Source organism: Oenanthe melanoleuca, chromosome 5 (assembly GCF_029582105.1).
Source record: "Oenanthe melanoleuca isolate GR-GAL-2019-014 chromosome 5, OMel1.0, whole genome shotgun sequence".
In the NCBI taxonomy this organism is placed as follows: Eukaryota; Metazoa; Chordata; class Aves; order Passeriformes; family Muscicapidae; genus Oenanthe; species Oenanthe melanoleuca.
In genome coordinates this window covers 28,664,234-28,690,664 of record NC_079339.1, presented here as the reverse complement: position 1 = coordinate 28,690,664, position 26,431 = coordinate 28,664,234, and the positions used below count along the sequence as shown (strand labels likewise).

The window sequence follows — 26,431 nt, the reverse complement described above, 5'->3', positions numbered from 1 at the left end:
AAGCTAAGTTCTTGCCTGTAACTCACCTGATATGGAAGTTCTGGATGTTTACATTTTTGTAGGGGGCTGTCTTCCTCTGACACCATAACAAAAGTCCTTCTTTAGCAGATGTTTCTAGAGAAAGAAAGAAAACACATCAATTAACTCATTTTCTTAGAAAACAGGAGTCTCTGTAGTATATGCTAGAGAACCATCACCAATTCCTCTTTGGTAGAGACCGCACTAAATCGTACTTTATTTAACTTCACTTGTCAGAGAACTTCTTGTTTGGAAAAGTCTGCTAGGATAGTTATTATTACAGTAACTTGTTGTTATTATTATCTTTTTAATGAGGTTCAGTAATAAGGAGATAGCTTTTTGGGACTAGAGAGTTTTGTAGGACTCCTAAGTGAAGGAACTCTAACAATAAAGTTTATTTTCAGGCTTAATCATCCTTTTGAGCTGCCCTTGAAATCTCTTGTAAAAGAGAAGCATGTGAAAAATTCATTTCGGTACGCTTGAGCCTGGCCATTCATGAGATGTTGGAGCAGCTTGGGAAGGGTAAATCCCTAGGATCTTTCAGTGACTCACTTAAGAGCACATTTTAAGCCATTTAAGTGGCAAAGCCATTTAGTTAGCCCAGTTGTCCATTACTGAACAGTGGCAGGAAAGAACTAAAATTTACCTTCAACTGAGATATCCTGGATGGCAAAACGAAGGATGATGGTCCAGATCATTCCAAGGGTCATTTTAACATTGCCATCCACAATTTCTATGGAAAGAAAAAAAAAAAAAAAAAAAAAGTAGAAAGAGAAGAAATAGAAGACAAAGTTGCAAATCCTTGTAAAACAGGAGCATTGGGGAATCTTTTCTTTTACAGATGGGAGAAATGGAATTCCTGCTAAAAACTGTTTTTCTCTGCCTTCCCAGATTCTCTGCTGATAGGTACAGTACAGTACCCAGTAACCACACTGGTTCTTTTGCAGTACAATACTGAGAGCAAAACAGACATGGATGATCCCAAACATGGGGAGTAATCACTTATTTAGATCAACATAATTCCCCACAAGGGCCCAAAAGCATCTTCCTCAGGTGTAATTACTATTACTTAGAAGTCAGAGAAGCCAAACTGAGAAAAGGAAAAGCCCCCCTTCTCTTATCCCATATCTACTCCAAGTCACCTATATAACTGCCCCAGCATAAATATGCCATAAGAACCAGTGACAATTCCCAGAACAGAGGAGCTCTGACAGCTGGTTTTGCCCTGTGAACAAGATACCTTCAAAAAAAACCATATACCATAAACATTTTAATCTCAAACAAACCTAAATACATCAGACTGCCTGTACAGGACTTCTTTCAGTCATGTAATTGCCAAAAGACACAACAGAGCATTTCTCAAAGTCCATGCATCCTGCTGGAAGAGGAAATAAGGACTCATGCTGACCAGTCTGCACAGAGCATAACATAAACCATGGCTGTGAGCAGACTGTGATTTACTGCTCATTAGATTCCACAACATAAATCAGCAAGGGTCAACAACTTGGAGGTTTTACAAGGCAACTGCTTGCATGTGTGAGGTATGATCTGTTTAGGATGGAGGATTCCTGGGGAGAGGCACTTGGGGCAATGCTGGCCCAGAAAGAAGCTTCCACCACATATGGACTAGAGCCAAACAGTCCAAACAGTGAGCAGATGGGTTTCAATTACTGATCCTCAACATCTACAAAAATTCCACAGATATATATATATACACACAGTTATAGAATTTACATATATATATATATATACACAGTTATAGAATTTATACACTTCACATTTTTGGATAGTGAAACCAGCTGAGCTGCTTTCTCCTACTCATTCTCTGACAGATCCCTTTATGGCAGGATCTTTCACAAACAAATGACAAGTTACAAGAGTATTTTCAGTAAGAAAATGGTTAGAATTAACCTACTGTTTGGAGGTAGAATAATTCAAGTCCAAAGAAAATTGTCAGAAAACATTTTTGTACTACTGTAGATACCTCCATGCCACTTTTTTCATAAATCTGCCCAGCAGCTACACATTGTGTTCTGGGGCAAGTACAATTTGTGTTACAGGCAACTGACACCTGTCTGGATACTGACATGAAAGTAACAATATTTGAATTTTTCCTTTTAAGCTGCTAAAAAATGCTTTTCTTCTTATGAAAAAAATTTCAAAATGTGAACCTCGTTGCATTCAAAACCAAGAGACCAACAGCACACACCAAAAAAACAGATTTTCAGAAATCATGTCCAAATTCCTGAGAACTTGTGATATAGAGATACATGTCATGCAACTTCCAGTGTAAAATCAGAATTATAAGCTCTACTGTCCTTTGACATACATCTGAATTAGTGATTTACAGATGCAAAAGACAGAAAACAAGACATGTTACCTTGTTCTACTGCAGTAAAACTGTCTCTGCTGCTCTCTAACCTTCAGAGTACACTAAGATCTCTTAGTGGGTCATCAGTTTGCCCGGAATTAAACAGCCAATTACTTTTCAGTTCAGTACCAAAAACCTACAGTTACTTTTTCTGGTATGAAAAAACTGTATTTGTCTGTTGATGGTTTTCACACAAATTAATTTTTTACAGACATTTTGAGGTCAGGGGGCTGTCTGCTAGGCTGATGCAAGAAAATGTCATGTGATGACAAGTGTATTCAGTTCTGTTCTTTTTGCATTCTTCACCCCTCCAATTAGCACTGCAATCAATTTAAAGGAAAATCCTTACTATTTTTACAAATACCTGAGATACTGCAGCTAAAATATACAAGAAAGCATCAGTATTTTCAGCTTGTTTGTTTTGTTCATGTGATAGATATTCATGGGAATTTTCAAAGGCAAAAACCCCAGTGCTTTTAAAACCCACAAGAATTGGCAGGACTCTTCTAGGATATATTTAAGACATGAAACTAAATTGAGCTCTTTAGTCTAATGAGCTTGATTAAAATCTGATGGCAATACTTTAATGCTGAAAATGCTTCATGAACAGTAATAAATCAATCAGTGAGTTGAAACAGGTAATTAATATTGCTGCTCCATGGATTTTAATTGGAAATAAAGGTTCAGACACTCACATAAAACTGACAGCGTTAAGTCGCTAATGCTGCATAAGAACTCTGCACTATGTGCTGGTCACGTCCTCAAATTCCAGTTTTATAAAGTCAGCTGGTGGAATTAAGGTGGAAGCATCCCTTCTTTCCCAGTCTTCTTCACAGCACTACCCATTAAAAAAGGAAGATGTGTTCCCTCTTCCTCTATCTGATTATTCCTTAGCAGTGCACAAAAACAAAGCTGCTATAGAGGAATTTCATCCAGAATATTTCTACCACTTCATCTCTACATGTCATTTTATTCTACATAGTACCACCACCTACCAAGCAGATACTGATGTCAGTGAGATTAGTGTGTGATCCATCCCAGAACACACCTTTAACAAGCCACACAATCCTCTGTCCTTTTTTTTTTTTTTTTTGTTGGTCTTCGAAATAGAGTTGACAAAGTGGTTATTATAGAAGCAGGTAAGCATTTTTCATTTCATTTCTGGTGCTAAAAATCTTCTCCTGGAAACCTGGTTACAAAGTCAACCAGTCTGATCAGAAGACTCCATGCTCTTTGGCCCTCCTCACTCACTTGGTTTTCCATCCCAGCATACCCTGCTTGCCAACCTCCTTTTCCTTCAGAATTCATCACCCTTATCTGCTGCCAGTCTCTTTCTAGAATAGTAGAATAGGCCAAGAAAAAAAAAGTGAAAAACATGGTTGCAAAACAGGTCTGCATGAAGCTTTCTGCTTCCTGGCGATGAAGAAAAATAAACTCCACAGGAACTGTTAAAAAGTTGAATTGCAGCACTACAAAGCTAGAACAATCTAATTTTTAATTAAAGTTAATATGCTCGTTCCCTGCTGATACAAGGAAGCCTCAGTAATGTGAGAGCAGTTCACAGATTGAAAGTCTTGTAATCAGACAGTATTTTCTAAAAGCTGACTCTGCTTTCCAAGTGCTCTTTCCAGGCAGGGCCTCTGCAAGCACTGTGTGCACTTCACCACCAGCAGCTGTTGAGGGAGCAGCAGCAGCAAGCACATGTTATCAATGTGATTTACATTCAACTTGAGGGGTGATCAGTTGCTGGCTAAAGCTGGTGAGGCATCTGCATCCACTAGAAGGAAATTTTTTGCACCAGTGAATATGCTTCCACCCAGCTCCTATCATTGTACCAAGTAACAAGCATGCAACAGAATGTAGCTGGCCACAGAGACGTGCCTTTTGAAATGCCACTGCCTCTTTTAAATGCATAAACTCATTTTGAAAAATGCAAAAATTATTAAGCTTCTTTTCTTGCCATGGAGAGTTAAAAGCAGAATCAACAACACAGAAACTGTTATCCCCTCCTAGATAATTCTGAGTTGCCATGAGAGCACAGCCTCTGGTTACACCATGGAGAGAAGTTGCAGGGCATGAGCAACTGGCAGGATAGCATTATGATCTGGGAACTGGAGACACAGAACAACAATGGTGATGACAAAAAGGCTGCTCTGCATTTTGTTTGTCAAACAGAAGCCAAATACAGCAGGACAACTATCCAAGCATGTTGCTCCTGATGTTTCTACAGACTTAGGACAGATAGCTGGCACTGTTAGTGAGGGTGTAACTCTCAAGTCCCTAAAAGAGGGGACAGGACATAGGGACAAATAAAATGCTGTGCTTCACTCAATGAACATAGGGAGCCCCTGTTTTTCCCCTCTTTCCATAGTGAAATAAATGTATGCTTGCACTGCCTGGTGCCTCAATGGGTGTTTTTCTCAGATGGGACTTTTGCAGTAATTGAAATCTCTAAGCTTTATTTCCCCTTTTACTTGTGTAGGTGAGAATAGGGATCGGTTCATCCAAAGTTATCTGGATGTTGAAGTAAGCAAGATCTGTTTAAGAAAGCAGCAACTTTCTATGCAGATTTAAGGTAAAAATAAACCAGTCTTAGGATGACATTCTTGACCTATTCAGTCTGTTAAATCCCAGGAGTATTTGACATGAGTATGGAATCTATTAAAAAGAAGGCTCCTGAGGTGTCGGATGACAGTGAGATTTAAAAGCAGATGAAAACCATTTGGCTAGAGTCTTCCTTGATCCAGATTTACATAGATCTGCTGTATGCCACAACATACTTTGATTCTATGAACTCTGGCTAACAAAATGCTTAGATTAAAACAAAACCAAACACCCAAAAAACCAGGACACTGATGGCCAATGTGTACACAGAACTACAGCTCGACTGCAGACCCTTCACACAGGACCTTGCTGCCCAGCAGACACCCAGAGATGGAACAAGCTCCTGAGGCAAGGAGTGTGCTCCCTCAGCCAGTACCACCACACTGCTAATACATGGTGGTTTTCTTCTCTGGGAGAAAAGCTCCCTAGAAAGCTTTTCTGCTTCAGTCCAACCTGACCAAGGCATCTATAGCTCATTTTCTTGGCGCAGAAGTATGACCAACTCATTGGTTTTGACCTTCTACCTTGCTGCTGCAGGATGTCTTTTAAAAGTCTCAAAGCAAGTCCCTGAAATTCATACTTCAGAAGGGTTCATAATCCCTCACATGTACAGAATAAACTGCTGTGCTGTCCAAAGCAAAAGTCCATGTTTATAGCTGATGTGCAGTTTACTGTCCACCAAGCACCTGATGGGCTGGGCAGAAGTCCCTGCAGCAGGTTATGTTCCTTGTGACAAGCAGAGTGGCCTGGGTTCGGTGAGTCCATGCTGTGACCATACTTACATGGCCTGAGCTGGCATCACAGCACAGGCCCAAGCACTCTGTATAAAAATTAAAGAGTTTAAAGAAAGCCATGTGTATTGTCCATGTAACTGCACAAGCACCAGGACAAAGGAAAGCCAAGAAACATTTGGTAGGGGAGCTCAAGATCACTATTCAGATTGATATGGATCATACCTCTGTCACAAAATGGCACTTCACAATCTATTTCTGAACAGGGTAATTGCTATGAGTCCACACTGAATAAGTGGGCCCTGGTGATCTTTGGTCACAGATCATTTGACTTGCAAATGATTTTTAAGAGCTGTGAGATGCAGTCATAGCTGACTCAGGAACAGAGATTAAAAAAAGAAATCCCTCAGAAGAAGAGGAAAAGAAATTACTGCCAGGGAGAACAGAATCAGAAGGGAAAAAAATGTGGGGGGGAATTTAAAAAGAAAGAGATAGGGTTTACACATACTCTGGAAAACAGGAGCTATTTAAGGTAGACCATCTCTTGGTTCCAGATCCAGCTTCCAGTCCTCTAGTCTGAAAAGGGTTCTGTACAGATATGGACTATTGTATCAGACACTGGATGCATCAGTCTTTTTGTAAGGACAGAAAATAACCTTAGATATGTATTTGTGCTACATAAACAGTACTCACAGCCAACAGCCTCAGACTGCTACTGCTGAAAAAGCTGAGAAATTTGAAGAAAAGTTTTGCATGCAAAATACCAGTATAATTCAGCCACTGACCTCTTGAATTTTGCTCTTCAAAAACAGTGAAGAGATATCTGCAATGTCTGTCACTAGTTCTAAATTATTCCAAAGCTTCCATGAAGTTAAAGCAGTATGTTGAGGTAAAGGTTTTGATAAGGCAAGCATAAGCACCTGCAGTGACTGAGATAATCTGCCTGATCTGACATGGAACAAAGGAACCATAGGGTGGGTACAGGTGCTGGAGATGTCCCAAGAGAATGCTTGAAATTCAGAATTGAGGACAGCAGGCCAAGACTGCACTGACCTCATGAGCTGAGAACAGGCAGAGCTCAGCCCTGTAGCCCCAGGACTGTCCCAAAGAAGGAATACTCATCCAGAACTGTATCATGGGCTCATTTCCTGACTGTGTCATGAGTTTCCCTAGAGAAACCAAGTATTTCCATCTGCAAGGTAGAGATAACTAACCTCCCTCATTTTCCATGGTCACTGTAAAGACAAACCTAGAAATATCTCAGAAGCAGAGTGTCTTCACAGCAACAGTGGCAATCTGAATCCACAGGAAAGACTTACAAACAGATCCAGAACAGAGAAAAACAAGTGTCATGAAAACTTGTAAGCCCTCCTGGGACTTGGGTGACATATCTGCAAAACATCCACCACCCCTGCTAAAAGACAAAAATCCTATACAGCTGCCTGCTTTCTGCATGATCTTCAAGTTCTTGAGGGCATCCCAGATGCTGCCCACACTGATCTCTACACAGTGATACAAGGCTTCCAACCAGAGCATCCAGCTGTGGTAGGGTGCACAAACAGAAGCCTGGAAGCCCTAAAAACTAGAAGCTCCTGGGGTTTCCTTGTTCTGTGTTGGGGATTGCACTTGGCTTTGACTCATGCAACATCCTCCAGAAATAGATCCTCTCCAGCAGCTCTGAAACAAGCTAAATACAAATAGCTGCTATGCTTCAATTCAGAGTTTCCTTAATCTGAGAAAGAAATATCTCAATTAATTTGTTTCTGCCATTGCTAGAAGTTTTCCTTAACTCATGAGAACCAGGAGAAAAGCAGGGTGATCTGACCAATAATGCCAAATAGGAATCAGGTTTGGCAGCCTGGTGTGAAGACAGGATTTAAATCCAGGGTAAAGGCCTACTACATCCCATTTTTAACTCAAATGTTTATTCTACAAGAACACAGTAGGGGTAGGGAGGTGCAAAGGGAAATGACATGCAGCTCTGAAAGAAAGGCAAGGGCTTAGCACAGCTTGGGCTCAGAAAATCAGATGGTTCCTTTACCTTCTGCTCCAATGGATACTAGCTTGACTCCTTTGCTGGCAATGAAATCCAAGGCCTTGTTCACATTGGATATTTTGTGCACTCGCATTTTCCCTCTTTCAGGCTTAGCCAGACGTTCACCTAATAAGAGGCAAAAAAAATTTTAAAAAAAGCATTAGAGAACAATTCTGAATGTGTTCTTCCCTGGTGCGTGTTTCCTGTGGTGTGGCTCCCAGTGCTCAGCCTGGCAGAGAGTAGACCTCCCTGCACCCTTTCAGGACAGTCACACCCCTGTTTAAGGACCCCCAGAAAGGATCAGACAGAAGAGTATCTTTTTGATGCATCACAGGTGAGCTGGTAACAGAAAACCTGTCTTTTTCAGAGTAGGTTTGCATCAGACGTGAAAGAATCTGTTAAAACCCCACTGAGCCAGGCAGTGGAATCAACCTTCTCTAGCTACGGACAACAAGGCCTGGAAAGAGCATCAACTCCCTTCCCTGACAAAGACAGGTGAGGAGCTCTCCTCCAGCATTTGCAACACCAACTTACAAAGAAATTTCTCCTTGGAACTACCTGCAGTCAAATATAAGGATGATCTTGTACCTTGCCTTTTCTTTCCTCCAGCCAAGACTCAGACCTCCTACCTCTCTAGTTTCTCCACTGAAGGGCCAAAACTACCTGTAGCAGGAAATAAAAGTACTTATTTTGCAAAGTGGCCTTACAACTGTAAAGACTGTCACATCAACTTCTTTCCATTAAGTCCAATGTATTTCTAACTCTATATTAGGTCTTTTACACAAGTGCATTTTACGTATTTATACTGAGGCACAAAGAAGGAAGCAGCCTTAATGAACAGGTTAATTAATCTCTGATAGAAATCAGTCTCAGGAAAACACTCGGCTTCTGACTGCAACAAAGCTGGTAGATTTGGAAAAGCACTTTCCAACTTTATTTATTTGAAAGAGGTGCATTAAGTGCAGTCATGTCCTTCTTGATAGGCTGCTTGTAACTACACTCACAGTCTACTTTTACTAACAATAACCCAAACACTCAGTAATCAAATTAAAGCTTGCACAGGTGGACTTTTCAAAGAAACCTCAAATAGAAATATAATTAGATGGGATTTCAGGAACCACCTGTATATGACACAACATTAGAAGTGACGAGAGCATCCACTTACAGATCACAAACTCCAGAATACAGAAACAATCTAAAGGAAACCCAAGCCAGTTTTGTACTTAAAAAAAGTTATAATTAAAAGGAGATCAAATGGGCAAGTCTAGACAAGTCACTTGACCTATTCATTTCCAAGTCTCCTGCTATATCTTGAACTGAATTTTTAAGTCAATGTAAGCTAACTCAAACCCCTTATTTGAGGTTTAGTGCAAGAAAGAAAGTACTTGGCTTGTTTCCTAACATAGGTGTAAGCAAAAGCTAAAACAGAGAAAAGAATCTCTGTTTTATCTCCATAATCATGCCCTACAAAGGAAAAAGTCTGGAAATTACAATCCTTTAGAAGTATTTCAGTGGTTACTGTAAACTGGTGTCATTACCTCACACTAAAGGATAAAGCCAGATTCACTTTTAAAATGAAACATTGATGCACCGATTTCTCACAATTTAAGTAAAAAGCTGTATTTTATGGTACTGCCTCCTTCCTAGGATTAAAAAAAACCCCAACTCTTTTGCTTTAATGGAACCTTAAGTACATGTCACAGTACACTGCTTTATTTTTCCACTTGGACAATGCTAGTCATTTTAAAGAAAAGCTGAAGCATTTTTTGTGACAGTTATTTGTGACAGTTTCACAATGACATTTTTACGTGTAATTTTACAAAAGACTTATTCTTATGCAGCCAAATGTCAAGAAAATGGGTTGGGCCAGCTAAAACCCAGCCATTTCCTCCAGTTCAGTGCAACTGTAAACTAGCCTTGCAAAAAGAAAAATAAAAACAAGCGATTAGGTTTCAGCTGGAATAGCAAGCTGATCCAATTCACCTCATGGCCACACGTGCAATGCCAGAGCAGTGGAGAGCATCTGAACTTTCTCCTTGGGGCTGGGGAGAGCAGGATTGTTCCCCGACAGCCACAAGATCCTTGAGTAATTGATGGTCATTGTAAACCTCTCTCAGATTCAAATCCTTTCTCTGCAAACTTTTTAGCTTTAAAAATCCAATGACTATTTCCTTCAGACTTGGACTTCATTGCAGATTCAGACTTCCAGAAAAAAGCATCATCTGGTTCCATGCCATCCATTATTAATAATATGGACTGTTAAAAGGAAGCCTGCTAGAAATATGTTCTACTTTGAGCTGTTGGCATCATTGGCTTTATTTCTCAGTACTTCTCTTAGCTGACAAAATGAAAAACTCCCTTCCATTCTCTTGTCCTCATGTAATAGCCCAAGGCTGTGCTTTAAAAGCCAAACAATGCAAGTACATGTTGGCATAGAAGTTGCTCACTGCAAATTGTTTAGGACAAATCTCAGTTAGTGACTCTATCTGTTTGAAGAGAAAAAAAAACCACGTTGCAACTTTATTTTAAAAGTCTAAATGTAAATTTAGCCTTTTTCAGTCTTGTAGTATTATTTTTAAAATCGGTTTGTCAGGGAAAGGAAACACATGGTGAAAAATTAAAGTGTGTCTTTTGGGGCAGTTTCTAAGGGGAGCTGCAGTTGTTACTTCCAACCACAGAGGCCAACCAGAGAGGATCTGTAATGAGGAAGTCCCAGTCCATGGAGCTTCCCTGGTGTACAGTGACTGGGGAACCAAGGGGCTCTTGTGGGGCTGAAAGGGAACCTGTCAGCAGCACAGCTCACCTCCAGAAGGTACCATGCTGAGTAGAACTGAAGCACTCTCTTCTTGCAGACCATCATTGCAGACCATACACTTTGGGAAACAGCATTGGATGTGAAAACTGCTTCCTACCTGCCCCAGCTGCCTGGCAGCAATGTGTCCCCAAGGATGTGTGAGGGGCTCCCTCCCTGAAACATGGCAGTCCCTCTCTCCAGTAGCTTCCCTGATGCAGGCTCCATCCTTCCTGCCATGGCAGAGTGGCAGTCCTCCTGCAGTAGGGGTAGAGGGAGATGGGGCTGCCTCACTCCCACACATCCCAGCCAGGTGGAGGCTCTCACCTCCACACAGCTCTCAGCCAAGCTGACCCAGCACTCTCATGACTTAAAGCTCTTATGGCCATCATACTCTGGGTTAGAGATCAGCCTGCCACAGAGTAACCCTGCCCATGCCAAATTCCCATCAGCAGCTCTGCAGTCCCCCAAAATATGTGAAGAGGCAACTGTGAGCCAAGAGCTGAAAGGAAAGGCCAGATGCTGGAACTGGAAGGCTAACAGCCATCCAGAGACTCACTGTCCTGGCAGATGATAAGTGGGAACCATGGAAAAAACACACAGGTGAGCCCTTGCCAGGCATCAGGAGACTCCTGACCCCCACACACTGCTCCCCTTATGAGCTGCTACTTCCCCAGCTACAAACCTAAGGGGTTGCTAGAGGAGCTGGCAACTGGAAGAAGGCTCTGTTTGAGTTCCCTTACTATAATGGATAAGGGAACTGCTATGATGGAAGTGAAATGAGGAAAAAACGTGCTATGTTTCTCTTTTTCTGCTGCTGTACTTAGGAGAGCTGCATTCTAGCTTCTGCTGTCTCTAGGGAAAGGATGTGCAGTCTCAGGTGTGTGAAGGACCATGGTCTCTGGTGGGATGCAGTCCCCAGCTGCCCTCCATCCTCTGCCCCCAGTCATGCAGCAGCAGGCTGCAGGCACAGAGACACACTGCACTGGGACAGGTATGTGCCATGCCCACACCACTGCAATTGGAAGCTGCTGGCTTCTTCCCAGAGGTGGATCTGCCAGGCTCTGCCAGTGGGCTACCCGAGGAACAACAGCAGAGGAAGAGTGGGAGATGATGCAAGGAAATTAAGCAGCGTGAGATATAAGATCCCCTGCTTTAGCACCAAGCCTAATCTGACTTCTCCTGCACATCCTTCTCTCCCCTATCTTCCAGTCCAGCTATTACAAGCTAAGCCATCAAGGCCCATCTGCCCCAGGCTGCAGACCTGCCTCTCTGAAAATACACTAACAGGACTCTCATTTCTTAAAGGCACTGCAGAAACAATGTGCACACTGCAAAGTTCTGATAGTGTTTTGAATTCAGATGCCTCCACACCACCAGCATGGGCAAACCCCCTGAGATTTCATTCTATATTCATAATATCTTGAAAAACACTGATGATAAACTGACAGAATCTTTATGTAAAATGGAAGGTAAGGAAAGGGACATAGGAAAGGCAGTCTGAGTGCTACTATCATTGCCATTTTATTGGAAAACACACCAGCTTCAGGAATTCAAGTCACTGGGTTGCTGTAACTGGCTCAAAAGCCATCAAAACAAAGTCTGTGAGCTGGGGGCAAACAATCCCAGTTTGATAAATACAGTCTTGCCCTCTTTCAATCCCTACTACAAAACTTTACTAAGGTATTTATTTCATGAGCAAATCAAAAGGGATTACTGCTTATATGAAATAATCCCCGGGAGTCTGTCTAGTAGTGGGATATTTGTGACACAGAGTAAAAAACAAATCTGACCTAACTTGTTCATGCCACTGCTTTTATTTCAGACTGAGTATTTTGAGATTTTGCTTTTCTTTGGGATTTCTTCTTCCCTGTGAAAGTTTGAGCATTAAGTTCAGACTGGATCTAGAATGGAAAAACTTCAGTCATGGCTGAAATTGAATGACACAGAAGATTTACTGGTTTGACTCCCCTCTTCCAGTAACTTCTATCATACTCCCACTGCCGTGTCGCTTTGGTATGATTTCCCAGTGCAGCATTCCCACACTTCCCAGAGCTGCTTCATCAGCCCTGCCAAGCAGTAAGAGCCACTGGCTGGATCTTCACAGGAGGCTGTGCATTCCTGACAGGCAGAGAAAAGCCAAGAAGCTGGAGCAGGAATGCAAAAGGCAGCCTGCACAGTCCATGAGCTTCGGAGCACATTCCAAAATGGCCACTGCTGGAGACATATATTTAGGGAGAAATTTGTTCTGAATCAGGAAGCAGCTGCTTTTACATTCAGGCAAAAGCTGCAGCATTACAGCCCTTGCAGTCAATATCCTGCATGGGCAACACCACACAGAATCTCTCTCACCTGAAATGACTTCCAGAAGTAACATGAGTTTAAGACCATCCCTGAAATCTTCCTCTATGTTCTCAATCTGTGTCCCAGCCTTGCGGAGGTGAGAATTACACCATGCTGTAAATGTCTAAAACACAGGAAAGGAAAGAAAAAAAAAAAGCAGTCAGTAATCTTCCCACAAACCAAACAACAGTTCCCAACCAAATCAGTGCTGCTAAGCACCATGACAAATGCTCATTAGGTTATCAGTCTCCATCTAATGTCCTTGTGGCGCACAAGCATTTACACTTCTAAATAACCAAAGAAGTTGCAAGATGTTTCTGCAGCAGAGGGAATCTGAGACAGTAATTTTACAGCTCCAGGACATGTAATATTCTGGAGAGGCTTCTCATTTTCTGTTTGCCTTAGAATATCCTGAAAACTATTTTAAAGCATGCTAAGTGCTCAGATTGCTAAGGACTTCCAGTGGTACAGATAACACATATTAATACCAAGAAGAATAGAGAACAACATTCCAGATGATCTTGTCTCTAGAGAGGTGCTTGAGCAAAAAAACAACCATTCAATTGCCTCTTGTCTCCTCCATCCCCAGCAGCCCTTAGACACTGAAGGACAGCATGCTGAGCTCCTCAGCCACATAGATCACATGCCAGTAGTGTCCTGCTGCCTCCATTCTCACTGACTATCTGCTAAGCAGACCTCCCTTCACCTTTCCTCCCCCATCACATGGAGGAGTAAATACTTTCTGAGTAAGGATAATATTACCCATCTCAGCAGAAGTGCAGATCCTAGAAAGGATATAGGTAACCATTACTTAGTGACACTACTGTCAAGTGCAGCCCCAAACTCCCACTACTTGAGAGCCTCTGGCAGAAGCTTCATTGCAGCCATCTCAAAAATAAAATCACAGTCACTCTCTAATTAGTGGTACCGTGCACCACCACAGGAATAATAATACAAGTCTGAAGTGCAGGACAGACTTGAGGCCCAAGCTACAATACAGCCAGTTCTATGCAGGCTAAACAAAACTCTTTTTGAAAGCACCTTCTGATCTCAACTAGTCAAGATAAAAGTATCTCTCATGCGAGAGAAATTAATTTCACCACAATAGATGACAACACATTTTGTGGTTGCAATCTGTAAGCCCATGCTCTGAACAATGGGCATGTGAAACACTGACAGGGGAAGAGACCATCTCTTCCAAGAGATGTGACAAAAGGAGCTCTCTCAAAAGTTCACCATGTGAACTAGTCTGAAAGAGAAAAGTTTGATGGTCAAAACACAAGAAGCAAATATAAAACATCTCAGACAGGTCTGTGTGGTATAGACTTAAACAGGTGAATCAAAGAGCTGAATCTCATCAGAACATGCAGATGCTGTTTGACACAAAACTATTGTTTGAAGAGTATGGTAGAAACCAGGAGGACAAGTTTGTTCAAGTGCCAATGAACGTGCTTTGCAGTGTTTGAATAGCAGACCAAGTAAACCCCTTCCACTGTACAACCTGATAACCTCTCTATCATTCTCTAAAGAGAAGAGTGAGGTTTACTCAAAAAAAAAAAAAAAAAGCTCAGTGTTACCACAAGGAAAGCTTTCCCTTCCCTTCTCAGATGTGGTCCTAGAGCCAATTCAACTCACTGACCCAAAGAAAATTGTTTACTTTCTTAAGACTAGTCTTCTGCTCAGTAGTGCATGGAGGCAGTTCAGTGGAATCTAACAAGCCTCTACAAAAGAAAATTGGGCACACAAGGGCCAAGCAGGAGGGTGGAGTGGACCACAGCAGCCATGCCATTTTAAACTGCTGGAGAACCACAGAAGGAAGGATTCATTTAATACTGAAGCACAGCATGGCAAAATTTTAGAAATGCTCTGCTACTTACTCCATGCATGGGATTTTGAAAGATTACCCCAAATAGCAACAGGATTGTTCTTGGTTGTCTCAAAGCTGGGCTTCTACTACTAACCTGCTCTCATTTGAGTTCACCAGACCACAAATAGTGTGGCAGAATCTTTCCTAGGAAAAAGCATTGCTCAACAGCTGCTGAGCTTTCCACCGCTGTGCTCTGGCCTTGCTCTCCACTGGGACTGTGGAAATGGAGCAGGATAACAGCACAGCTGTAGATACTTTTATGGCAATGGCACTTTGGACGGATGCACGGATTGTGATCCAGGATCCAGGATCTCTTTTTTCAAAATGGCCTGGTTTCCTTACAGATTTGGAAGCTTAGAAAAAAAGAAGAGTAAGTAATTAAGCACCTTTTATTGCTTTTTATTGCTAATTCTCTGAGGAAAAAAAAAAAAAAAAAAAGTGGTGGTTTTTTTTTAAATAACAGTGGTTTTATTTGGAAAAGGGCCCTGTATCCTGAAGTACATCCTTTTGGTGTTATTTTTTTCATTCTGCTGCTTGAGCTGTATTATAAGAAGAGAGGTTAATTTATTTGTCTCCCTTTTGCAGCCAGGCTACTTCACTCTTCCACATAAGGCAAATGAGAGAAGAGATGCTTTCAAATGCTACATCATTATCACATAAAAAGTATGAGAGCAAGTTATGTCAGAAAGGTTGTGGATGCTCATTGTCATATCTGGAAAGCAGACATGAACCAGTGTCTGGCCCTAGGTGACATACAAAATTCATGCTGATTTGAGGAGGAACCCTGAGATCCAACTCGTAGGCCACAGGCTGCCCTTTTATTTCTTGTCTGACTTTTCTGAAGCAATTTCAGTTTTGTTCTCCATCAGCCCAAAGCAGATCACACATCTCTGCTTTAAATCACTGATAATTCCAATAGAGGTGTACAGGGCATCCCTCTGCACAGTTTGAGGGTGGAAGAGACTTCTACACTTCCAAGAAACACAGATGAAGTTAAATGCAAACCACAATCTTCTAAAATCTGCTTTATTAAAAAGCCTGGCAGGATAACTAGATCAGTGAGAATATTCTTATTGCTGCAAGAGTCACCTAGGGCTTGGTAGGAAACAAGTCCCAGGGCCAGCATCAACTTCTCAACTGGAATCATCTCCATCTCATCATGGCCTCAGACGGGCTGAAGTGACAATTCTCCAAACAGTGCCATTAGCCATGAGTGGCAGAATAGACACGTCAGCTCATCATGAACATGGACCATGAAGGGTAATTAGAGCACACACAGCTTCCATGAGACAATTCCCAGATGCACAGACATTTTCTGAAGGCATCTTCAGGTCCTACATGAACTCCAACAAGCATACTATAAGCAGCAGACTAGCCTATGTGAACAGCAACAATCAGTATCCCAGTGTAGATGCATTAGGCCATTTTACAAGAAAGCAGGATTATGAATGCTTTTAATAGCTGCAGTGGGACTCACAAACTGTATTCACCACATATCAACCCTATCAAAATATAATCATCAGAAAACAGCTTTATGCTGCCTTTACTGTATATACTGCAGAGAGGTAAAATAGCTCTTACTTCAAAGCAGTAAATTGGAAAGAGATCTGACACACAGGAGAAGCCTGGAGAAATGCGTCAGGAAAGCAAAAAGAAGCAAAAGAAGGGAGAGCTGAAATTTTCGCTGTCCACCGAGTCTTGCAATCCTGGCAGTCTTGTTTAGAGCCATTTTTACTGGCTTGGTTTCTTGCATCTGCACAGGATCCTTTTTGTTATTCTAGGAAACCTACTGAAACCTCCCACTCACCCCAGCCACCTTCTGGGCAACGCAGCCGCTCCTCCCCACGCCTTGAGTCACAGCTACCAGTGGCAACTGGCTCAGGGGGGCTGCTAAGCCTGCTGTGCTGCCTGTCACCAGCAAAAAGTTTTCTAAAGTGGAAAGGGCTGTCAAAAGCAGCCAGCCACCTTCCTGATGCAGGCCTGGCCCTGGGAGCAGCCAGGCAAGGAAAAATCCACAAAAAACCACCACACCTGCATTTATTGTGGTGAGGTGACTTGCACCCCAGTTCAGAGGGCAAAAATACACTGCCAGGCAGGAAGCTGCTCAGAAACTGCAGATGCTCTTCCTTGCTGTCTGCAGACACAGAAGGCTGGAGATTATTCTCCTGCTTACTTCTAACTCCCTGTCCCAAAGACAAGAAAACAAATAGTCTGTTAATCTTGAGGCTTATGGAAGTTTCAGAGCTGGAAAACTACTTACTGTTAAATAATAGCACAGCAACTTCACACCATAAATTTTCTGCAGCAACTGCACAAGAGGTGCAAATAGAGCTGTGTTTTTTGGCCCTTGGATCTTTCTATTTATTGTACTCAATTTTATTTTTGGACACAATGGGTTGCCACGACACCCCTGCAGGTCTGCCTCTTGTTCACTGCTCACTGTGGAAGATGTCTGATGAAGCACGTGTGCTTGCATGCACATGGATGCATTTCTCATCACTGCTCTCTGTACTCCCTGCTCCTATCTAGCTATGATTTGTAGGTTTTTGGTTTTTTTTTCTCTTTACATCCCAGCCTAATCAGCAAGATCCCTGATATCAAGATCAACTCTTGCTATTTGGTTGCTGGGTCCTGGACAAACAATAGCACATTGGTGTTCTACCACAATATAATCTGTCAGATAATAAAAAGAATAACGAACGTTACTAAAAGCAAGCAAATATGATTAACTGTTCTGTTCTCAGCATATTTACTGTTGGGGTATCCTCTACAAGCCTACCTGCATACCAGTTTTAACAGACATGCACACCGTTTTTCTTTACACAACATGAAAAGTTATTGCTTCTTCATTGTATTAACCCTTTCCCAGTCATGAGCTAGTCAAAACAACAGCCAAGTGATAGCTAGTCCTGCAACCAAAGCTCTAATGAGATACTATCTTCAGCTAGGCTCTTCCAGGAATCTCTCAGCCCTGTCAACTGCAAACCCACCCACATCACTTGTGCATACACACATGCACTCTGTGGTATTCTTTGCACTTCCCCAACATCTGCTTTTGTTCCTGAAAGCCAATAACCTTTCCCCTCCACACTGTTACTTCCTACCTTTCTGGTAGCAAAGTGGCTCAGGCAGAATCCCTAAAACCTAGGGAAGCAGGAGAATAAGTCAACATTTTAAAGTTTAAAGAATGTTTGCTGCCTCAAAAGCAGCAGAATTATGATACCACTCAGAGGAAATCTAGAGAGCTCTTTGCTGAAAGGAGGCAGTCATAAGGCACTTCAGCTGCTGAGCAACTTTAGCAGTGTAAATGTCAAAGCTACCACAGCCACATAAATGACAGATATTAAAAAAACAAAAACAAAAATGGTCAGTTTCATCTCTTTGTGGCTGTGACAGTGACATTCCAGCTCTATCTGACTTTTCCAGATGCTCTTTTCTTCTCTCCTTGCTAAATCACTCTTCTACACAGCCCTGCTTTCCATGGGTGAATATAAACTTTCTGACACAGCCAAGAGACTGCTGTATTTGTGTAAGAGCCCTGGAGAAGCTGTAACTGAGCCAGAGCAGTGCTCACTGCCTCTTTTCTGACAGGAGAAAGGTCTGGCTTAAGCAAAAGAATTCACTGGAGCACTGCCTCTCCAGACCACCACCACCCTGCTCGAAGAGCAGCAGTGTTCACAGCCACCAAGGCACCCTCATTCCTTGTATTTATGCTGGGGGATGAATTTTAATCAAGTACTTCAACACAGCTCTGCTGTTGAGATTTGTCCACAAAGGTTTGGCTCCTGTTAAGAAGTGGTGGAGCTGCTAGCACACAAATCTCAGTCTAGTAGCAGAGCTTGATGCTGTCTACACATGTGCTCTGCAAAGGGAGGTCTTGAGTGGGCTGAAAGCTATGGGTGCTAGTCCAGGCTTTCTTTTAGAGCTGTAGGGGAAATAACTGCAGGACTCCCTTTCCAGTCGCCAGAAAATAAAGCAGGATGTTCAAACAATACATGGCTGAAAAACAAAATCAATTTACCCAGCTGCAAGTGCTGCACTTCTGCTAGCAATGCAGTTAGCAGTGCACCTGGGCTCTGACTGCACAGCCAGGCTGCATTCCCTGCCTGGCCTGAACACAAACCCTCCATGGCTCCTGCTCACTGCAATGCCATGCATTCCTCACAGACTGCTGGGACAATTTATCTGAAACAAGGACTGATGCAATCATCTAATAACAGCTAACAGTTTATTACAGCAGGTAGGAAACTGCTGCACACACAATTTTTTAAGCAATAAGATTACTAATAAAGCAGTCCAGCTACTCCATAATGGGATCCTTTCCACCTCGGTAGTCTGGAAGCTGAACATACTGTATCAATTAAGGAGGATGCCAGCCCAAGGCCACCACAAATTTCTCTCTCTTGATACTTGAGCAAACAGACTAGGCCATCATCAACTTACTAACTGGAAGGATTTTGAGGAGGCCATGAAAAATGAAGCTCAGCAATCCAGTTCCAGTTTCCCCTCATTCAGCAGGAACTAATTTACCAGCATTACCTCTCAGGGTCTCATGTGATTTTCCCCTTCCTAATGCTACTGCTCGAATCCTCCTTTCACATCTTAAAGCACTTGGAAGAAATGCTGGGGTCTCGTGGGTGGCTACTTAACACCCTCCCCACACTCAAACACAGACTCAATTGACAGGCTTGGTTGCAGCTTCTTTTTCTGCACAAGTCTGTGATATAAGCTGACAAGAAGGTGCTCATTTAATTGGGCAGTAATTACAAAGTAATGCTAGATCCTGTCCACACCCTGGCACAAGAAAGGCTATGGCTGACATAACAGTTCACACCAACAACCTTAGTGAAGAAACATGGTCATTAAAAAGGCTGTTCATGAGATACAACTGACCCCATGGAATATTTTCTCTGCCCACGTGCTGCAGGTGACAGAAGCTTTATACACATACATATTACTGGCTTCTGATAGAGATGGAAGGAGTGCAGACCCACTACAGTCTGTATATTACACCTCTTGGATTACTCCTTGGTGTGCTTGGATGTCTGCTAGAATGCCCAAAAGTACTCAGAAATGGTTGTCCTCTCCCCTCAGGGAAGCTCTATGTATTGCAGATCCTCTACACAAATCTCATCTCAAGTACATGGAGCCACCCGAAATGCCTTTTATTCGAACCTGAATTAAGAGAAAAGTCACTTTTTGCCATACTCCCCAATCTCATCTTCTAACCTGAAATACCTTTACTGCATGTTGCTTTGCATTTGAAACCACATTACAGTTTTGAAAAGAAGAAAGGCATTTGATAAACCCTTTTGGTATTTATGTTCCAAGCCCAGTCTCCAGGACACCAGGGTAGTTCAAAGAGCTTGGTTTGTGTTGACCAGTTATCAGCAGCTGACCTCTAAAGAATTACAGGTATGATGCTCAGTGAGATGAAGGCTGCACAATGAAGAGCTTTGCTTTCCAATAGAGCTGGCCTTTTAGAAAGGCTGAAGGAATTAAATGGATATTTAGAAGGAATCATTACAGATGCTTGTAGCACAATTTCACCACCTCCACTAAAGGAGTTCAGCACTACTAGCATCAGTGCTAATGTCCTGTTCTGGATTAATTGCAGCTGCTGAGTTCCAAGCTGAAAGAAAAAATATAGCCCACACTACTTTCTCAAGTGCTATGCCCTGAAAACAGGAGGTATCATTACACTGTAGTGTGCAGTACTAGCACCTGCTCAAAGAACCATCCGAGGGCACATAAGGACTTACTGAAGGTGAAAAGGCAAATTGTAAAGTCTACTTGCATTTACCAACCCCAGGGCACAGCCCCTGCAATCTGGAATCAAAGAACTCAGTCACTACTTTTAAGCCACTTTCCAAAGCCCATCTCTGCAGCTCAGGATGAGAACAATACAGCAGTAAGAGCTCCATCCCTAAGTGTAACAGCATAAGCCAGCTTGGATCCCACTGGTAGTGTGAAGTTCTCTTTGTCCAGAGGAGCTAGGGACTGCTGCATAGAGAAAATAAACTCCTGTGACAGCAAATTCATCCTTTTGGACACTGGCAATGAATCAGCAGCACATCACTTGCAAGAAACGCCAAGGAAATTCAGTGCAGGAGTTTTCATCTTTGCTCAGTGTTATCAGTATATTGCACAGTTTTTAATTCTCATATCCTGGAAGACAGGACAAAAAAAGCAAAACCCAAAGTCTGTTCCATATTGGCTTTCCACTGGTGTGGTGTTAACTGCCTTGGAGCCAGAACACGCCCTTTTATCAGCTAGCAACAGGCTGAAGAGGCTAGGGCAGAAATCTCAATCCAGCACACTTCCTGTCCAACAAGGGTAAATATTTGTTCTCCTCTACATTTGTGCCTCCGGAGCCTTTAACTCCACTTCTGCTACAGAACTGCACCATTTCAGCAAAAGAAATTTGCTTCTGGTATTTGAAGGCTACTGACCATTAAATCAATGACTTGGCTGGTATTTCAGATCAGTAAAGTATAAGGTCTCTTCATCCCTGATAAAACCAGAGAGCACTAATAGCTCGGAAAATACAATATTCCTTTACATCAGAGAGCTCTAATAGCTAGGAAAATACAATAAGCATTCAAACATGCAAAAACCATGGAAAAAATCCCCAAAACTATACAAGGATATGAACTGGCCAGAAGTAAGGTCTTTTAGAGTTTATGATAAAGTTCAGACTAGCAAGACTCTTCATTATACTCCTCTCTCCTATGAAATCAGCTCATAAATGTCAACTTGCTTCCAGCTCTCTCATAACAAAAATTAAACAGAGCTTGTCTCAGCATTTATATGCTGAATTTCCCACATGCTTTATAGCATTTCAAGATATACTGGAAGAAATCACTTTACCACACTAGGATGCAACTATTTATAGACTGAAAAGTGGCAACAAACCACTGAAAGCCAGACTGTTCGATTCACAGAAGCTGAACTCCAACTGCTCAGCACAGGACAGGGCCAAGACACCAGGATGAAAACCTGCACAAGCAGCCTTATACTCCTGATGGCAGGCCTGCACCTCATATTTCACCATCCAGGTTTATCCAGACCCAGCACTGATTTCATGTGAAGGTGGGTGTCACCATCTGGTCCCAGGAGAGGCTGGGGGGGGGAGAACAGAGAACACGTGGCACTGTAACACAAAGCAGGACATGCAGCTCTGCTCCAGCCCTGGCCAATCTGACAGCATGGGCCAAAGGTACAAGACTTCCCTTGGAGCAGGTCAAGTCAGGTTCCCTCTGGTGGATTCACAGGCAGACACAAAGACAACTGCTCCAATGAAGATTTGCCATGCTTCTGCCATGAAGGTGTATGTGTGGGGCCTGTCAGGCTTTACCAAGTGCACAGAGCCAGCAGTGCAGGAGCTGATCTGGCTGAAAACCCTTCTGCAGTGCAGGTTCAGAGACATCTGGGGCTGCCCAGAGCTTCCTGGGAGGATTCACAGGTGGTGTTTTTTCTGTGGCTCTTCTTTGGCTGTTTACTTTGCTGATGATGGGAAAAGGGGGAAGAGGAAGTTACAGCTTCATTTATCCAGATTTTTTAAAAGTTTAAATATCCAGAGCTATGTAAACAGGTCGACTAATTGAAACAACTGAATGTATTGCCCACTGCTCTGTATGGATGCTGCAAAACTAGCACAAAGCATCGGCAGAAGTTTAGGAACTCTGCAGCTCTGGAATATGAAAAAAACTTTAAATAATCTGTTTTTCTGATGGATGATAGCAAATGTTTTGGATAAAAGAAATTATAGCTCCATTTCATGCAAGAAAGGGTCTCCAAACCAGTGTTTGGCATGCAGCCTCAGAGCTGCCTCTCAAAGAGCAAGGAATCAAAAAGGATAGGCTACATGGCATAGATGTACTATGTATTTGGGCTTCACTCCCATCACCAGCAACACCAACTCTTGGATAAAACATACAGAAAAACAAGATTTTTGGATATATTTATCCCCTTGGCCATCATCACTGTCCCTGACACAATGTGCTGTCAACATTCAGAGCTCTCTCAGTCATTTGCAGCTGTGATACACGTAATTCCCAGCTCCAGAGGGGTCATTCCCAGCTCAGGGTCACCTTTTGAACAAGGTCTGCAATTGTTAAGGTCATTCACCTGAAATGGGGTTTTCCAAAATAAAGAAAATTGCTCTTGGGACAAGATGACTCTGATTCACATGTGTTACCAAAGTAAGGGCCCTGAAGATGCTCAGGGATCTCACTGTGCTGGGAACTACCATGCACAGGGTGAAAAGCTGCTCTGTGCTCCAAAGCACCTCAATGTGAGACTCGAGGTGAGGGTGGAAGTAAGTAGGCAGTGTTAGGGTGCTTGGCAGTGGTCTCAGCACACCCACAGCCTACCTCTTGTCATTTTCTATATCAAGATCATAATAAACTAGAGAGAATTGATCCACAAAGACTGATCCTATCTGAAAAAGGAACAAAACTGTTCACAACCCCTACAAGCTACACAAATGTGTCTGAACTGCAGCCTCCTATGCAAGACCACAGACCTGAATCCCCCCACCCTCCAATGTTTGGAGCCATCACACTTGTTCTCGGTAGCTACATCCTGCTGCCACAGTGCATTCTGCTCTAGTTTGGTCCATGCTGTTGGTGCTGCCACCCTAATGTAAGGGAAACATAACTGTGCCAGTCTATAGCAGATCACACCTAAGCAAGGCAGCACAAACAAGAGCAAGAAGCAATTGAAAATGCAATGAGCAGACAGTTGGCATCAGGGGCTGATACAGTGCAGGCTGACATCTCACAGCAGAGGTAAGGATGGCAGAGGTTGAAATAGGGCTTTAAAACAAAGATAGGTACCTCATATTTAATAAGGTGAAGAAAGGGATGCTGATGAAGAGACATGAACCTAAGGGCACGTTTAAAAGTGATGGATGACAAAAATTACTGCTGTAGCTATTTGGGTGAGTGTGATTGGATTGCTTCATGGAGGTCAAGAAAAAGAATTGCCATTACTCAACATAAGATAATTGTGTGAGAGCTGCATGGAGATTCATCAGCCATTCTGAAATAAATAAAATGTCAGGTCAGAGCAGGGAATGTCACATCTATTGTTGAATAAAAGGATTTAACTGATCTGGGGAAAGGCAAGATACTGAAGGTTTACATAAAGGCACTGTAAAAAAAGTCTCACTGCTAACACATGTGAGCAATAAATGTCTTCTAGAATGCAAAACACAGAACTGAGCCTTGGGAACCCTGAAAAGGGACCACCTGAGCACCCCTTCTTCCTTCCACCTCCACCCATACAAGACAGAACAACAGAGACTAAGAAGGTGGAACCCTTGCTCCATCTACCCCCAAGCAGATGTGCTTCTTTCATTCACACGAACAGAGCTGCAGGAGTTGTCACCTTTTACTGCTGTTCCCTCTGTAACAGCACAGGCAGTTGGGGGAGAAGGCAAGTCTTTAGTGTGGCACAAGCTTTCCAGTGTGTCCACTCTGTGTCTAACTGAAGCTGCAGGCCTTCAACAGTGCACAGACAAGCAGCGTTAGGATAATCAGATCCTCGGTGAACTACTGGGAGTTGACCACAGGAATTTTGCCTCCCAGGCTTTAACTCTTAGGTGGCCTCACATATTTGCACAGTTGTCGATTCAACAGTTTTTTCACTTAGAGTTTAAATAACTTATAGCTTAAATGAAACCACTAATAACAAAAAAAATTATATAGATCAGTGTCTGTGTCCTGTGGTTATGGGGACAAGTATTTATTATAGTAATTGCCATATTTAAAATTGAATTGCATCATCACTTACTTTTAATTGGATACCAAAAGTATTAAAACTACTATGGGTGGTGAGATTATTAAGACAGTCTTTTCTGGAATCTTAAGACATATTCTGTGCTTAGGCATATGTCATCTAAGAGTAGAATACAACAGGATTTAAACTCTCTACAATAGCACTGAATAGCAAGTTATTTCTCAGTGAACATCACAGCCTGAGGAGGGGTCTAATAAATGAGCATCTTCATGGGCCTCAAGACACCTGCATGCCACTGCAAGCTTCTGGCACTGACCTACCACCACATGCACTGCAAGTGATGGGATCTCCCATCTTCATGCAGTAAATACAGTCCTGGACTGGTAGAGGTGTGCTTTGAGTGATCTGTGCCAAGCCTGTGGGTACACCTGGACAGCACAGTGAAAAACAGGGCAGAGTATCTAAGCCAAGGTACCAAGAACACTGGTGGCAGTACAGCCCAGCTTACCAATGGCCATTTAACAGAGGAGCTGTAACAGGCAGCTAGGGCATAGTGCCCTGCAGAGATCAGGACCCAGCAAACATGGGAACTGAGGCTCAGCAGTACAATGGAGCAAAGAAGGGGAGTTCACACCTTCCCAGCATGTTATGTTCAGACCAGGATGAAGATGTTAAGACAAAGTAAGAAAAAAAAGGACGGTTGAAGATTAAAATTATGATAGGGCATAATTATAGCAGGAGTTTTGTTCCAGACTGCTGTGGTTCAATGTTTCAGACATCCCAAGAGACCAGCAACTGCATTAAGAGAGATGGAGGCAATGCTGGCTCACCCAACATAACATTTGGCTGAGGACAGCACAGCACCCTCCCGTGCGTCCTTCAATTTGCTGTTTTTGCTCCAAACTCACTCTCCTTGGCCCTGCCCACAGCCACCAAAAATTCAGGCTGGGAATCTAAGGACAATATACTTAACTTTAAGGGGATGCAATCTTTAAAGACTTTCTTGATCTCGTGAGCAAAACACTGTATTTTTATCTATTTTTATCTAAATTATATTGTCTTGAGACTGTTTTTGTAGTTTATCAAAGCAACAAACACTGTCTAAAAGAAGTCAGATGTGGGACTGATACCAAGGATTAAAAGCAAAAGAGAAACATTCCAGTTTGCTGGGTATTTTTGTTTTCTTCTTTCTTTGATCTTTTTTTCAACCTGAACCATTAGCAAAGGCAGTTCCAGCTCTTAGTAGCACAGTAGCTCTGAGCTAATATCTATAAGTATTGTTTGTTATTTTAAAAGGTTGTGCTATGGGTTTATAGTCTTATTTTCCAAAACTTTTACAAAAAGGAAAAAAGGAAACCAGACTTAAAGGCACATGCACCAGGGATCTGCAATACTTTGGGAGGGTGTTGAGCTTGCTGGAATAGCTGCCCTAGGTAAAGCCTGGGAAAGGCAGCAAACTTTCTGGACTTAACCCAAAGGCTACCAAGGAGAATGTTTCCACTGACTGCTGGGAATTGGGTTCAGGCCCTGCACTGTGGGGGAGAGTGGCAGAATGACAGAGAAAGTCTGATGACTCTAACCACGTCCAAAGGAGCCGTAAGGAGCTGCTGCATTATTTAAAAGCAGTCATGCAGAACGCCTTACCAGATACTATTGGGAAAAATTGATCTCTTTTTAAACCTAGCAGCAAGATTTTCACTATCCTGATGACAGGAAAGCCTAAGGGAACATAGCAGGAAACACACTGCACAAGGAACTGCGAGGAAAACACTGCTAACCAGCCAGTTCAGCCCATCAGGAAATGTTTACTCTTTTTTATTTTTCCATGTCAAAATGCTGGAGGCTTCAAACTATGCTCTCTGAGAAACAGAGAACAAAGGGACATAGGGGACACAAGTCCCAGCATCAATGTCCTGGCAAACAGACA

The 26,431-nt window shown here is 42.5% G+C and overlaps 1 protein-coding gene across 3 annotated transcripts in view; it reads right to left on the bottom strand.

Annotated features, from left to right (window-relative positions):
* ACTN1 (actinin alpha 1) overlaps positions 1 to 26,431 on the bottom strand; it is an 85,613-nt gene that overhangs the window by 32,461 nt on the left and 26,721 nt on the right. For all 3 annotated transcript variants that reach the window (XM_056492160.1, XM_056492158.1, XM_056492159.1), the window contains exons 2-5: positions 12,903 to 13,017; positions 7,766 to 7,885; positions 665 to 751; positions 27 to 114 (exon numbers count right to left, since the gene is read on the bottom strand). In XM_056492160.1, the coding sequence (XP_056348135.1) occupies positions 27 to 114; positions 665 to 751; positions 7,766 to 7,885; positions 12,903 to 13,017 (410 nt within the window). The remainder of the gene's footprint in view (positions 1 to 26; positions 115 to 664; positions 752 to 7,765; positions 7,886 to 12,902; positions 13,018 to 26,431) is intronic.